Source organism: Alligator sinensis, unplaced genomic scaffold (genome assembly GCF_000455745.1).
Source record: "Alligator sinensis unplaced genomic scaffold, ASM45574v1 scaffold357_1, whole genome shotgun sequence".
Classification (NCBI taxonomy): domain Eukaryota; kingdom Metazoa; phylum Chordata; order Crocodylia; family Alligatoridae; genus Alligator; species Alligator sinensis.
The window spans coordinates 3524351-3540940 of NW_005841942.1; the positions used below are offsets into that span (position 1 = coordinate 3524351).

The window sequence follows — 16590 nt, forward strand, 5'->3', positions numbered from 1 at the left end:
TGCCCAGGAGCAGGAGGCACTGAAAAACAGTCTATACAGATACAGGAGCAAGAGCTATCGAACAGGTCAGAGTGAGGAGGAGGAGGAGAGAGAATTTAGGAGGAGGTTTCCACTACATGAAAAGGTAAAAGTAACCTTCTGGGGAGATCCAAAACAATATATTTAAAAAGCCAGTTTTATAAAAATGTTACATTGTTAGTTTCTGCTGTTGTCAAGAAGAGAACGTGGGAAGGATTTTGAGACAATAACAGTGTTCTACATCAGTGTTTCCCAACCTTTTCCAGCCCAAGCCACACTTACATTAATAATAATTTTCTGTGGTGCACCTGTTACAGATTTTCAGATGTGGCATACTATCGCTGGCATGGGGGTGGGCAGGGAGTCCGAGGCACAGACGGTCTGTGCCAGTGCTAGTTCCTAGTGTTAGTAGGATGTTTTCATGCCCTGCATACAAGGCAGCCACTGGTTCCACACCTTCCTCCCAGCAAGGACACCCCTCCTTTACCTGCTTGGGAGACAAACGGCTTGGTATAGAATCATAGCATCCTAGAACCAAGGGTCTGCCAGGGACCTAGCCCAAACCCCGTCTGTGAGAGGATCAGCCCTATGCAAACCATCCCAGACAAACCCTGTGTCCAGAAACTACTCTGTGTCCCTGACACAGAAAAGGATCTTGGAGTCATTATAGACTCCAAGATGAACATGGGCTGCCAATCTGGGGACGCAGTCAGGAAGGCTAACTGCACCTTGTCATGCATCCACAGATGCATCACGAACAGCTCCAAGGATGTGATCCTTCCCCTCTATATGACAATGGTCAGGCCACAGTTGGAGTACTGCATCCAGTTCTGGGCGCCGCACTTCAGGAGGGATGTGGACAACATGGAGAGGGTCCAGAGGAGGGCCAATTGCATGATCAGGGTCCAGCAGGGCAGGTCCTATGAGGAGAGGCTACGAGACCTGAACCTGTTCAGCCTCCACAAGAGAAGGCTGAGAGGGGATCTGGTGGCTATCTATAAACTGGCCAAGGGAGACCAGCAGGCAGTGGGAGAGTCCCTGTTCCCCCGAGCACTACTGGGAGTAACAAGGAATAATGGCCATAAGTTGAAGGAGAGTAGATTCAGGCTAGACATCAGGAGGCGCTACTTCACAGTCAGGACGGCTAGGATCTGGAACCAACTTCCAAGGGAGGTGGTGCTCGCTCCTACCCTGGAGGTCTTTAAAAGGAGGCTAGATAGACACCTTGCCGGGGTCGTTTGACGCCTGCATTCTTTCCTGCACATGGCAGGGGTCGAACGTAATGATCTGCTCAGGTCCCTCCCGACCCTACCAACTATGAAACTATGACACAACAGCAGGCATCACCTCTGGCACGTAAAGCAGGGGGACTCTGGTAGGCAGTGTCCTGCTGCTGCAAAGGCAGTGAATAGATGCTCAAGAGACCCCAGGTAGAGTCAGTGCCTCACTGCAGAGGCATTGACACCCCCCCCCCCATCCAATCTACACCAATCTGAGCAGGGGGTAAAATCCCTTTCTGCCCCCAGTGCAGTGTCAGTCTGACCCTAAGCAGAGAGGCAAGACTCTGGAGGGCTGGTGCCAGCAGGAGCATTGGCACAGCTCAGTCCAGTCCCCACCCCCAGCAGCCAGCACCCATTGCCTTTGGGAAGCACCCAGTGTCTCTGGCCTTACAGAGTGTAACATGGTGCCTCTGGAAGTGGGGGAGGGGGTGCTCTGCACTGTACAGAGCCGGCAAGGCCTCCACTTGCCCCAGGCCTGCCTTGCATGCCGTGGCCCCTCAGCACCTGGCATCTCGGTGGGGCCAGGCCTGGAAGTGGCTCCTTCACCCTCCTGAAGTGATTCCCACTAGTGCCAGGCCTGCCTCCCAGTGCATTCACATGAGCAGAGACATGCCACAGAGCTGTGCCTCCCTGCCCCTGCCCCTGCTCCTGTGTGGCCCAAGTCCGATCCCGTTTCTTTGGGTTTTCTCCGTGTCCAGGGCCCATGAAGGATCCGAATTGGATTCACAGAACTGGATTTGGTTCCTTTGGATTCTTCCCCGGCCCTCTTTGCACAACAAGGAGTGAATTTAAAGGAGCTGAGTCCCAATGAACTGAATCCGATTCAGATCCTTCCTGGGACCTTGATGTGGGACAAGGAACAGATCCGAATCGGATTCAGTTTATTTGCATTCAGTTCTTGCTGCGCACCAGGAACTCTTTGCAGCACACCAACTGAAAAGCACTGTGCTACATGTAATATTTTTTTAAAGGTTTTGTTTATTTGTAGGTATTTATGTTTGGATTTCTACTGTCCTGTAGTTCACATCAATACATTCAAAGCCAGTGGTCCCTAAACTTCATTAGTCTATAAAGAGCAATACTGAGAAAGTCCAGGGCTATAGGCAGTGTTATATCCTTTCTTAATCAACCTCATTTTAACTTTTAATTGCCTGTGGCCATGAGCAATATTGCAGGGTCTCACAGACCATAAGTCATAGACTCATAGAGACATAAGGCTAGAAGGGACCTCCAGAAGTCATTTAGTTCAGGGATGAGCAAAGTGTGTGTGTGTGTGTGTGTGTGTGTGTGTGTGTGTGTGTGTGTGTGTGTGTGTGTGTGCAGGCAGGGGCTGTGTGTGTGTGTTCATAGGGCGAGTCCCACATGCGCGCACACACCCAACCATACACATGTACCCACACCCCCTCATATACTGCCCCCACCCGCCCCCCATACACAGCCTCCCACAAACCCCATACCCACCCACACCCCACATACCCACACATCTGCAGCCCCCCACAAACCTATACACACCCCCCACGATATACAAGAGTAAGACTTCATTTTAAGCTCTTGTGCAATCACCTATGTGTACACTACACAAATGCATATAAATCAGGACAAAAATATATTTTGAAATCAAATTAAAAAATGCTGTAGATGTTTGCTTTTTAGAGTGTAATTTGGTATTTTTCTGGTTATGAGATGGCAAAACCCCTTGCTGAAAGGAGTACTTCCCGGGGCAAGGAGAGGGACTTCGGGTGGCAAAGGTCAGGGGTTAGGGGGTGGGATTTCCAGTCCCAAAATGGCAACCAGGGGGTGGGGTACTTGTCAAGGGGCAGGGCAACCTATGCAGCCCTCAGCAGCTTGCCAAAACTCGGTAAGTGGCCCTCCGCCCGAAATAATTGCCCACCCCGATCTAGTCCAACATCCTGCCTAAGAGAGGATCATCCCTATCCATCCTATACAAATCTATTGTCTAACCTATTAGAGCCAAACTGTGGTCACAAGATATAACACCCTAACCTGCCACAGGTAAAGGAGGGGGCCACAGTGGCAAATATCCTGCTGCTGCTAAGGTAGTTAAAATACTATTGAGTGACCTATGTAAGAGGGCCAAGCCCTGTGTTACACGGAAAGCAAAACCCCCCAGTGTATACCAGGGTAAAAATTCCTTCCTGAGCCCAAGTTAAGGCAGTCAGTCTGACCCTGAGCAGAGGGGCAAGACTCTATAGCCAGGAACCTCTCAAGTTTTAGGAGCAGTGGCACATCCTAGTCAAAATACCTTGGCTGTAACCAACACCTTGTGTTTCTGAGAATGGGAAAACCATCCTCCCACCACAACACAAGTAGCAACAGGAAGGGGAAAAAATTCCTTCCCAGTCTCATGTGGCAACCAGCAAAGCCCAGAAGCATGGGAAATGCCTATAGTAGAACATAGGCACAGCTACTCCTAGATCATCCTTGACCAGTGCCTGTCAAACTAACTGGAACACATCCATTGACAGATTTCACAGCTTCCCTAGGCAGTCTGTTCCATTGCCTCACTGTTCCAGCCCAGCTTTCCAATCTGTTAACATCCTTCTGAATTGCACTCCTGTTGTCCAACATATCCACAGTCCTTCCCAGTTTTGACATCTGCAGATTTACACAAGCTCTCAATTCCAGCATCCAAACCACTGACTAGCACTGAGCCTAGAACAGACCCCTATGGGGCTTCACTTAAAACCTCCTGCCTTTCTGACATGGAGCCATTTATAATTACCCTTTGCTTGCAGCTGTTGAGCCAGTTGTCTTATCCACCTTTATAATAGTTTTGTCTAGCCCACATTTCTCCAATTTGTTTATGAGAAGGTCATGTGGGCCTTGTCAGAGTCCTTGCTGAAGTTCAGATACACTGTCAACATGTTTATTAATGATTTGGATCCTGGAATTGAAAGCTTCTTGAGCAGATTGACAGATAACAGCATTCCATTCATCCACCCAAGATGAGGGAGGCTAACCAGTCTGTAGTTCCCCAGCTCCTTTTGGTGTTTTTTTAAAGAGGGTCATTAGGTTGACCCTTTTCCAGTTGTATGGCATCTCACCCGACTCCCACAATTTCATAAATGCTATTGCCAATGGCTCTGAGATCTCTGTTCTGCCAGTTTCTTCAGTACCCTGGGACTGAAGTTCATCATGCCCTGCTGACTTGAATTCATTTGGACCAATCAAAAGCCTTCGGACTGTTTCTTATCTTATCTCTCAGATTGTCTCCTTCCTTATCCAAGTAATCCTTATTACCTGTCTGGTTACAGCTTTTTTTTTATGAAGACTGAAGCAAAATAGCTGTTGAATAGTTCTGCTTTCTTTGCATCTTCTGTTAAGAGTTCCCCCTGTCTATTTAACAGTGGACCCACAGCTTCCTTGGTCTTTCTTTTCTGGCCAACATACTTACAGAACCCCTTCTTATTGTCTTTAACCTCCCTCACCAGGTGCAGGTTTTTTTTAACCTTTGTCTTCCTGATTTTGTGCCTGCAGGTTCTTGCAGTTTTGTAGTAACTTCCTTGGTGACCTATCCATCTTTCCATTGACTATATGCTTTCTTTTTTTATTTGAGGCATCCTTCAAGCTCATTGTGTTCTTGTGCTTCCATCATGTCAGCAGGGGTTTAGGTTGTAGCCGTGTTGGTCTAAGGACATAGGCAGACAAGGTTCCTTGGGTGAATTTGATATCTTTTATTAGACCAACCCAAATAGTTGGAGAAAAGTTATTGAGCAAGCTTTCGGATTCAAAAACCCTTCATTTTTTAACCCGAAAGCTTGCTCAATAACTTTTCTCCAACTATTTGGGTTGGTCTAATAAAAGATATCAAATTCACCCAAGGATCCTTGTCTGTCCATCATGTCAGAACACTTTCTTGCTGGGTTTCTAGAACTGTCCTTTTAGAAGCTTTCAGTCCTCCTAGACTCCTTTTATCTTTTAATCTGTCTTTCCATGGCACTATGCCTATTAACTCCTTGAATCAGTTGAAATCTGCCTTTTTGAAATCTAGTGTCTTAACTCTGCTGACCTTATGCTTTCCCCCAATCAGGATCTGGAATTCTATCATATTGTGATTGCTTCCTCCTGTTTCCCATCACCTTCATGTCTGCCACCAGTTCTTCCCTATTGTTCAGGACAAGATCCAAGACATGATCTCCTAGTTTGTATTCTCAACCTTCTGGAACAAAGTTGCTCAAGTTGGGAGCCATGGATTGGGGGTTACTGCTCTAATAATTTTTCAATGTAGTGAGAATACTAAGACCCCTTGATGCACATTAATTTCATGGTCTAATTGAATCTGATCCCCAGTACCAACAATCATGCCTCCTGCGTGTGCATGGCAGGAGGCGTAATTGTTGGGCTCAGATCCCAGTTGCACCATTACTCCTTGTCATTGCTGGGGGAGACCATGATTGTGATCCCTGTGTACTGGGAAATTGAAGAGGAATGCCAGCAGGTCCAGCCAGGTTGATAATAATCTGATTACTGCACTACAAATAAATGTAGCATGCCAACAAATTAATTATGACTTTAATTTGATTACAGGACTTTGAAGATATCATAGCTGAGCCAAGTCTAGAAGAAAAAATGGAAACTGAAGATGAGTCAGAGGACCGAGCAGCCACTGAAATAACTTTCATATCTCAGAGTTCAATGAAGATGGTGATTATGGTCCATCAGCAGCTGTGTCTAAACTTTGCACGGTCCCTTTGGTATCAACAGACCCTGCCCTCACATCAGGCTAAGCATTATTTCAGTACATTTCTTTCCTGCTATCAGACTGGTGCTTCCTTGGTGACACACTTTTATCCCTTAATTGGTAAGACTGCTAATTACATTTCAGATGCATAATTTTAACTGTAAAATGTCATATGCAGTTTCAGATTAAAACATACTTTACCTTGGGTGTGTGTTTCCTTGTATACATTAAAATATAAAAAAAATCAGTAAGGGTGGTTTTGTGCTGAAAAGTTGGTTGTTTATAAATAGCACCTTCTTACTTAGAAGACCATCTCCATGCATGTGCCCAGACTAATTTTCCTCTTATATATTTTTTCATTTAACATTTTAGTTCTGTGCTGCCCACTGCAATTTAAGAGTCAGCTAGGGCCACTTCCTTTTCTGAATTAAAGCTTTATTTTCTGGATCAGGTGAGTCTGTTGAAGGCAGTGGGGTTGCACAGATTTCCTGAAGGGTTGAATTTCAGCTGAAGGACCTTTATCTACTGCAAAAAGAGAGAACCCATTTTTTCTTTTCCTGATCTAAGGTGTCAGGGCTTGTATTCATGGGAGCAACATATCATTTTACTTGCCAAGTGGATACATTTGATATAAAAATAATTGCAGTAATATACCCAGGAGATCATTTTAAGTCATTTTTCAAAGCAGAATTGAATTCTTAAGAAGTATGGGGTCTTAAAGAATTGTCAGCTTAAGATGGAATTGTAATGGTGGGCCACTTTGCATTATATTGAGGGGGGGAGACTTTTTGCAAAATAGCATGCTTTTTATTTTAAACGCATCTTAAGTTGGATTAAGTTTTCACATTAGAAGATTGTATTTTTATACATGGTTTACAAGGTTTTTAAAGAATAAACGTTGTTTGCTTGTACTTAGAAGGGCTGCTTCAATCTGGCAAAATGAGAAACTTGAATTTTAAGCATTTTTTTCTTCTGAATTCACACTCTACTTGTACTTTCAAATATATGATGCAATACGTTTGGGGTAACACTAAAGATAAGCACTTTGCAACATGCAAAATTCTATTTGCTTAAAAATAAAAAGTTTCTGTAGCATGTGTGTTGTCTTCCCTTTGGTTTAGGTGCTGAAATGAATGATTGCCTTCTTGGAAGCCAGCTTTTAGCTAGCACACTTCTCCACAATACCCTTTTTGCGGGAGTCACTTCAGATCTGGTCCTACATCAAGATGGCCCATATGATTTTTACCAGTATCCTAATATTCAGCAGGTTAGACAGTGCCAGCCTGTGCTTGATAATTTTGCTAAAGAAGTAAACAAGTTACTGCAAGAATGGCCTGAACACCCTGCACTTGTGCAGGTAAGAATGTTGTAAGAGATGGTCAGGTCAAACCAGGTGTGTGCATGCATGTATATTTTTGTATATATAGTACATGTATCTGTATATGCAATAGAATCACTTGAATCAAATATTATAAAATAGTGTATGTTTCAGAGTAAGTAGTAATTTCTTTGTAAATTAAGGTAACTTACTAGGTACCTCTTAGCAATGTGATTCATTTTCATTACATTTAAGTATTCAGTTAGAACCACATGTGGCCATTTCAGTTTTACATTTTGAATTAGTTTACTGTGCTATAACGATCCTGATGTCTCGGTGTTCATTCTGATGATCTGGGCTTCAGTTTTTCAGCATAAATTTCAAATAGCACTAAGAATCTTTTCCTTTATCCATCTGTTCTCCTTTGAGGGATTGGTGTGACTCCTGGAGGGAGAAATTGTGTTGCTCCATTATGTTGCAAAACACTGTCTGAAAGCTTTATTTTTGGGGGCATGTTTTGATGCATTTTTCTGCTGAACAGTATTGGCTTTTACTGAACTATCAGTGTCCTAAATCCTGAAAGAGAGCGCATCTTAAATTAGGTAACAATTCTTAAGTGTTTCAAAGAAGGGCAGCACTGATACAGATAAGCTTGAACTCAGTATTGCAAGGCAGGAACCAGCTGTCATTGATTGAACATTTATTATTTGTCTTTCATTTTGTAGTTAATTGTTGTGATGGACAGAATCCGTAGTTTCCCACTCTCTAGTCCTCTCTCAAAGTTTCTGAATGGCTTAGAGATTCTGCTTGCAAAGTCACAGGTAAGAGGAAAAAGGGGGAAAAAGGAAACTACTACAGTTTCTTAAAGTTGCTATTAACTCATTTTTTAAAATCTTGGACATGGCAAGAGGCTGTGGCTTTTGCATTAGAGCTACAATAAAACCAATGTACACCATGTTGTGAAAATCCATAACTATATTACAAATGTATTCTTGGGGGTATGTAGCCTGCTTCATTCTCAGAGTATAAATAATGGGGGGAATAGTGTGTGACACTTTCCCTGTGGCAAGTTCTCATCTTCCAGTTTATAAGGAGCAATTCATCTCTTCCAGGACTGGGAGAACAATGCCAGTCGAGCTTTATCTTTGCGGAAACACCTTGATTTGGTCACTCAGCTGATTATCCAGTGGCGTAAACTGGAGTTAAAGTAAGAGTTTTGAGTTCTGTCTTGTTATTTCTTAAATATTACAACCTACTGTTTTCAAAGCTTAGGTTCTCTTCATTTCTACATGGCAGCTTCCAAACTCCATCTGATATGGAACATATTTTTCTATTGTTTGTGCTACCGTGCTAGTGCTTAGTGCTATTTCTTTTAAGTTGTAATGGCAAGGTTATGAATGCAAGTGGTTACTTGTGCATGGTAATTATTTGTGAGTATGTGTGCGCACATATGTATAAAATCTTTAGTTTGACAGATAAAGAATGACATACGTCCCTTCTACTTCAAAGTTTGTTTATATATAGGTACACACTCTCACTCACTTTTGATTCTGCCCCCCTCTTCTTTTTTTACAGCTGCTGGTCAGTTAGTCTTGACAATGTTATGAAGCGGCACTCAGAAAAATCCACAAGGCACTGGTTCTCGATCTATCAGATGATTGAGAAATACATGCAGGAACAGACTCAGGTGAACACAGAAGGTAACTATTGTCCTGTTACAAATGTGTAATGCAACTCCACCACAGTTAAGCACTCAAAGATCCTAAATCCTGTTCTTTTGTATAGATGCACCAGAATAAATTACATGATCACATATTTGTATTCAGATACTTTATTTTACATATTAAATTTTATAAACTGCATTTCTCATATAAAATACATATCTTTTTTCCAAAATTCAGCTTCTGGGTATTGGAGTGCATATTATAATCAAGGAAATATAGTAACAGTCATTTCTGCTGCTTCAGCCTCTGCCCAGGGGCAAGTTGCATGGGCTACCAGGTAGCTGCTTCCTCTCTTCCAACACTGTCTTCCCATAGAGGCTCTTAAGTAAAGCTCTTTTTTCCTTTGTTCTGCTTTTTTTTCATTCAGGGCCATGTTGTATGTAATAAAATACGGTGCAGTTTTCTTACTTAAAGTATGTAAAAATTATAATGTCTTTAATAGAGGCAGGGAAATGAAAAGAAATACTGTATATCAGGTTAAACCACACTGTTTCATGTGGCTGATCTATCTCGTAGTAAGTGGAAGTTTAGCTGTGGTAATTTAGCAGTTTTTTCATTCAGGGGTAAACCACCCTTGTTTAGTTTCCATTTATTTCAGGGTAGCTTGGACACACAAAACAGTTACCACAAACCTAGTGTAAATTCTTTTCCCCCACTTTAACTCTGTATTTTTCCATCTCTGTATGCCATCTGCCTGCACATAGCCATCATAATGTTGCATTACACTACAGGCACCTTTTCTGTTTTACAACACCTTTAATAAATGTCCAGTTACTGTACAGGAAGAACTTAGACTGTCAGCAACCACCCAACCGCGGGCATGCAACATCTTTTTAAACTGGGGTCTGCAGTAACTTATGTTTGGGTTGACTAGGGACAGATCTGTCATGCACGCTCTTGCCATGATACTAAGAGGCTACACAATTGATTATGGCTTGGCTATGGGTTGGTTTGGAATGGCTGGTCATTAATTTATGAATTATTTAGAACTATCAAAAACATACTTGTAGTTGATTTTTGCAATCTGGATCTTATTTCTGCCTTTTTGTCCCATTTCTCTTCTATTCTTTGCTGCACGTAAACAAATTAGATCTTCTTCCAAATTAGAATGCAAATTCTTTGGAGCAGGACCAGTCACCCTTGATACTAGTGAGAGCTCTGATCCCTCATTGGAAGTTACTACAGTAAAAAAATTACATTTTATTTGAAATATTCTTTTTTCTTCTTGTAAATCCCCCCTGGGTGAAATCTACAGAAACCAGTGAGCCATTGAATTTAAGAGCACTGATCAACACTCTTCAGGCTTTCATTGAAGGATCCACTTTGGGGGAGTTTCATACACGACTTCAAGCTCTTCTGGTTTTCCACTGCCATGTCTTGCTAATGCCTCAGGTGGAAGGAAAGGGTAAGTAGCTTCCCATAAAATGCATAAATGGAGCCTGGATTAGTTTTATAAAGTATTTTCCACAATCTGTCCAAATTCCAGTTGAGAGTTCACAGGTGCAACAAGATAATGCATTGTCCTGGCCCCAGCCCTGATTTTTACAAAGTGTTTCTATCAATGTTTCCAAGTTACATGATTGCAAACTGGATGCATCTCTGCTCTTGGTTTTAATCTTATCGTTCTACTCTTCCAGATGCACTATGCAGTGTATTGTGGAATCTGTACAATTATTATAAGCAGTTCTCAGAAGTCGTGCAGGCCCGGATCACTGAACTTCGTCAGCCAATAGAAAAAGAGCTTAAGGTAAGAATAAAATATTTACTTAGGCAATGTGTTGAAGTGATCAGAGGAGTAGTGGAACAGATGTCGCCTACTGAATTGCTTCACTGGTTACTATTATAACTTTCCTTGCACTCCCACTGTGTGTGTGAAAATTAGCTGAAAGAGAGGGTTACTTGCAGCTTTTGTCTGGCACTAGTCAATTCTACTTAGCCAGAAAGTTTACTGCAGAATGAGTTCTGCATTCTCTCTGCATCACTCCCAGTTCAAATACCGTATCTTAGCCAAGGTAAGGTGAATATGTAACTACTTGCCCAGCTGCTGAATGTCTTGCTTATAATGCATCTGCTTTGGTAATCTCCTTTTAAAATCAAATATTGTACTGTTTTTAGAAATATTTCATGACCATTTCTTTTCCCTAATAGGAATTTGTGAAAATTTCTAAGTGGAATGATGTCAGCTTCTGGGCTATAAAACAGTCTGTAGAGAAGACACACAGGTAACACAGAAAGTTTGGAAGAAAGGGACCATTTTGGGATCCAGTGCAATAAACTGTATTTGCACATGCTGCATTTGTAACTTCCTACTAGCTGGATTCTGTTCAGTGCTGAGCTTAACTCACTGGGGTTTAATCTGTACCACATCATCTTGGAACCGTATCTGCTTTCTGAAGCTAGGAAATTTTGAGAGAAGAATGCTTGATAATTCTGTACCTTTCTGTGGTAATCAGGACCCTCTTTAAATTCATGAAGAAGTTTGAAGCTGTTCTGGATGAGCCCTGTCAAGCTGCCCTGGTAGAGAGCAACAAGGAAGAGCAGCTAGATTGCTTGCAGAAGCAGGAAGAGTTTGGGAGCAAGGAGAGTCAAATCCAGAGGCTTAACAGTGTGTTGAGAAGAACTTTGTCTGCCAAAACAGAGGTGGTCCAGGTATGTGCCTTTGGTACCCTAAATACAAGCCAGATAAGTTCTATATTCTTATCTCCCTCCCTGCTCTGATGGAAGTGCATATTGATTAGAAATTCATTTTATTCCTCAGTGAAAACAGGCTAACTACCTTGCATTCACTGTAGGATAAGAACATGTAGGCATTTACCGTGGAGTAGCAGATGTGCTCAAACTTTGCACTGTAGCCTGCTCTGTGGTACCTAGCTTGTGTTGCCCATGCCCTGAGATACTGATGTTGCAGTCTGGCCAAAATGTTGGTCTGAACTAATGGAAAGCTTTCATTGGGCCACACGATCATCCCTTATCCTCCTTTTTAATTGGTTAGTATGCTGTGGAGAATAAATAGGAAAGTTGTGTTCGGGTTTCAACAGAATGTGAAGTGTTACTTTGGGCTTTTTCAGCAAGTTGCTGTGGCTTAAGTGGAGCTGTCTCTGTCATATACCTTCAGACCTGTTTTTCTTCTATTTTCTTAGACTGTGCTTTCAGAAGAGTGTCAGAGTAGAGTTATGTTTCACGCAGAATCACTTCAATATCGCCTGCCTAAGCTCACAAAGCGAATGAAGAAGATGTGTGCAACTCTTATGGATAAGAGTTCATTCTCAGACTTGGTGGAGAATCTTGACCAGTTTACAGGTGTGTATAGGACTCAACTGTACTTAAAACCCTTCCCAAACAACACATCCATAATTAGTTAATCTACTAGCCAATTGCCTGTCAAGAATGGCGGGCTGGGACAGAGCTCCCTCCACCCCCAACCTCGCCTGCTCCCCCTTCCCTCCTGCTGCCTGGGGCCTGGGCCTGCTCCCTTCCCCACTGTGTTGGGCCTGGGCCCACTCCTTCCCCTCCCCCCGCGTTACCTGCAAGGAGCAGGGCAGTGGATGGCGAGGCCAGCTGTGCTGATCTTGCCCCCACCTCTTCCTTCCCCTGTGTCCCTGCCATCATGAGGGTGCTCCACTGCTGTCAGCTCCTGTTCAAATGCTTGTTTGCACTCTGATTGGCTGTTTGTCAGCCAATCAAAGTGCAATTAAAGCATTACGGCTGGACAGACACACGGACAGACTTAGGCTTTTATAATATTAGAATGTTTTGGTTTCCTATGTCTTCTCTTGTTTCACTGCCTTTTTTGTAGGTGATGTCATTGTCTCTGTACTTGAGCTGCAAAACTTAACATTTAATCAGGCTGCAGAGAAGGAAAAGCAGAAGTCAGAAGTCAAACATATTCATATGCAGAAACAACGGGCCTTATCTGATCTGTTTAAAAGCCTTGCTAAAACAGGTGAGATTTAATTACAGTGCATTTGGTTTAAAAATACAGAAGATGGTAGGACATAATATTTTTGTTTACAAACACAACTTTACAGCCATATTAATTTCTCTCTCTAAACTTTGAGATCGCAAAGTACATAATATTTCAATAGTATGTAAACCTGTGGTCATTTGATCAGGATCCATGTTTATCAAAGCTAAGAGATCAATTTTTTGACAGGATTCTTAGAAAAGTTTTTCCATTCATCTTGCATTATATCACAAGTAAAGAAATTCTTATTTAAAAGTAGTGATCCACAGAAACTCTAACCAGGGACCGGTGCCTTACTTTGGAAATGGAAGGGAGCTCCCTAACTTGTACCCATCGATGGATTCAGAGCAGATGCAAAATGAACTGGATTTCCATCTGGTCGCTAATAGGACTGATCAATCATCCAGCTTGAACATTGTCCTTGGTTTTATTTGACCAATAAGCGCATGTCTTTTAGCTGCTGGTTTTCTAGTTTAGCTTTGCCATTTCTACTAAGTCACTTCCCATCAAACCCAGGTTAACATCTGCTTGTCTTTATTGAGTTTGTGTTAGGTTCTTAAAACAGTTAATTTGTGATTTGTTCAAAGGACTGTTCAGAAATATCTGAATCCTTGTCTTTGTTTGAATATTTGGTACTGTCTGGATCACAGACCGTATATCAAACTACAGGAGCCTAAAGAGATGGTAAATGTGTTCTGAATGTCATAGGTTTGTCATACCGGAAGGGTCTTGCTTGGTCCCGTTCAAAAGCCTCTCAAGATATGCTTTGCCTGCATCCACTGGATCTGCGCAGTGCATTAGCCATAGTCAACTGTGTACAGGAACTGGATGCCACGTATGTATTTTATCAGAAACTTTGTACTTCCTGTAGTAACTCCTCCCATTATCATAATTAATAAATGTAGAGGTACAGTACAACAGCATTATTAGGAAACCCATGGGACTGAAAGAAAGAGTCGTTAAAAGAGATTGTTTGCTGTAATAGGATTAGTCGGTTTACTGCATCATAAGTAATGAAAGAATACTTGCTTTTAGGATTGTTTTAAGCAGAGGTTTGTATTAAGCAGTGTGTTACACTGAGGTTGTGCTGTACATATTTTTCAATAGATTGGGTTCTTGGCAATTTTTGGTGTACTGTCAGTTTCATTGTTCCTATGTAATCAGTTAATTCCTCCCCTTCTGAGAACTTTTCTAACATGGGAGCAAAAGAGCACTCTGCTCTGATCTTCATAGACAGAGTGAATACTATCTAGTCCCAGATTTTGTAGTCAGCATTAGCCTAGGAAATGTTACAGAGGAAAGACTAAGGATCCCTAGGCAATCAGTTATAGAATAACCTACTTATAAGGGAAGTACCTTCCTGTCAGAACCTTCAACCGCAGGTGTTTTTATGCCCTGAATCATTCAAGTTGTTGCTTGCTTATAATCATACCTTCTGGAGAAAACCAAAAAAAAGTTGAGACAAAACTTATTTAAACATTCCTTAATTGGAAACATGATTTAGGCACTTTTTAACAAGTCATTTTCAGTGGCCTTTGAGATTGTTGAACAATTTCAGAACGTGACATTGCGGTCAGTTGGATCTTTCCTATTTCTCAGTTAACAAAGCTTTCAGTAGGTTTTGGAAATAACTTTTCTTAAAGTTGTCATGGGTGGCCTGAAGGGCTTTTAAAGTATTCTTGTTAAAGAAGCATAAACAGTTGTACAGCTGAATATGCACATACTTATTTGCCTACCGCATGTCCCCAAATAAGACTTATGCCATGTTTTGGGAAAGCAGAATGAAGAAAAAAAGATTTTCCTTTTTAACCAAACTGTTAAGAATCAGTTTCTCTATTTAAGATGTGCACCCCAGTTTTCAAGAGTTAATTTATGAGAAACAGGTGAGTGTGGTAGGTGAATAAATAAGGTATATTGATAAATTCATCTTCTCTGAGATGAATGATTTCTGGCCAGCTGTTCAGCCACCTGTGTTGATGAAGTCATGCACCTTTAAGTCAAACTTGTCATACTCTTTTAGGTTGCTGGCAGAGATCTCTTCTGCGTGGGATGGATGCCAGAAGTACTTCTACCGATGTCTCGCACGCAACTCTAAGCTTCAAACAGCATTATTGGCACCTGTTAAGGTGAAAAAAAAAAAAGTAACTGCAAGCAAAATCTGCAGTTCTTGTATTTGGCTGAATTTTATTTCAGGACTTTGAACTAGTAGTTGATTTCCTGATTCTGGTGGAGTGTACCACAGATTAGGAATTGCTGAGAGATGCCATTGCAGAATTCACTTAAAAATTCAAATTTTTTAAATTTTCTCAGCCTCTTTAATTTTCCTTTTTTTCTGTAAGATACATTTGATACAGATGTTATTTTCTAAGTGTGACAAGTAACTGGATTTGCAAAAAATGAAATTTGGCATCTGTTTTCATGAATCAAAATGAGGATGCTAGGAAGATAGGAACTATCTGGTCTGTTCATATAATTTTACTCCTTTCCCCTGTGTTTCAGGAAATTGGAGTAGGTAGCATTGAGAGATGTAAAGGATTTACAGCACACCTTATGAAGATGCTTGTCAAACAGAGAAGCTCCCTCACTGCCTTAACAGAGCAGTGGATAATACTGAGGTACTCTCGATGTTATTACTATAGCCTTATTTAAACTGGTAAAGAGAAAACTGACTGGAACCATGTACATTTAAGAAACAATGGTAATTGCAAAATAGAGAAGGTATTAAAATGCTATTCATTTCTTATTTTTGTTTTTGGTCTACATGACTAAAGTAACTAGAAGGGTATTTATTGCATTTTGTCAATTGCAAGCAAAAATTTCAAATGTTCTGAAATCAAAGCATACAAGAGAAATGGGAGTTATGCACTATGAGGATCAAGAGAGAATTGCAATGCAGAATTATAATTGTATTTTTGGATTGACAAAAAGGAGTCATTTGGTAGTGATAGAGCCAGATTACATCCTGTGGTTTTTGGAGAACAAGTTATGAGCAAGTGGCCAGCCTAAAAAACACTGAGCTAAAGCAAGAAAACTCCAACAGAGTATAAAAAACAAATCTTTATAAGAAGAGATTGGAGCATTTATTTCACAGGAGAAAGTGTTTTTAGCCCTTTAATAGAAAAAAAGTGATCATGCGTACAGTTATGCCTTTTAGGTATTTATTTCACTGTCACTCACTGCTGGGTAACTTGTCACTTTGACTTACCAGTTCTGTGGACACAATGCTATAGCTGCTCATTCTTACTGTAGGCTTATGAAACTTGGGACAGGAACTGCCCTCTGTTAGTATGTACAGCATCTAACTTGGACAGGTGTCTTTAGATACTACTGCTATGTAAATACATCATTTACATACATAATACAAAATACATAATTTAATAATATGTGCATGCATATAATTTGCAATAGTATCAATATAAAAAGTATCTGTCATTTGAAATGTAAAGTAGGTTCATGTAGTCATTATGAGCAGTCTGTCATATAGCATTCAAGGAAAGATGACTTATTAGTATTCATAGATGTTAGGGTCGGAAGGGACCTCAATAGATCATCGAGTCCAACCCCCTGCATAGGCAGGAAAGAGT

General features: G+C 41.4%; 1 protein-coding gene across 1 annotated transcript in view; it reads left to right on the top strand.

The window, feature by feature from the left end:
• Positions 1–16590, top strand: part of MDN1 (midasin AAA ATPase 1) — a 143472-nt gene that overhangs the window by 94757 nt on the left and 32125 nt on the right. The window contains 15 exon segments of the mRNA XM_014518200.2: positions 1–124; positions 5847–6120; positions 7122–7357; positions 8044–8139; positions 8431–8525; positions 8894–9018; positions 10298–10447; positions 10680–10789; positions 11191–11264; positions 11496–11691; positions 12183–12342; positions 12839–12985; positions 13715–13841; positions 15027–15132; positions 15506–15621. The exon segment at positions 1–124 is cut by the window's left edge and continues 12 nt beyond it. Of these exon segments, the coding sequence (XP_014373686.1) occupies positions 1–124; positions 5847–6120; positions 7122–7357; positions 8044–8139; positions 8431–8525; positions 8894–9018; positions 10298–10447; positions 10680–10789; positions 11191–11264; positions 11496–11691; positions 12183–12342; positions 12839–12985; positions 13715–13841; positions 15027–15132; positions 15506–15621 (2136 nt within the window).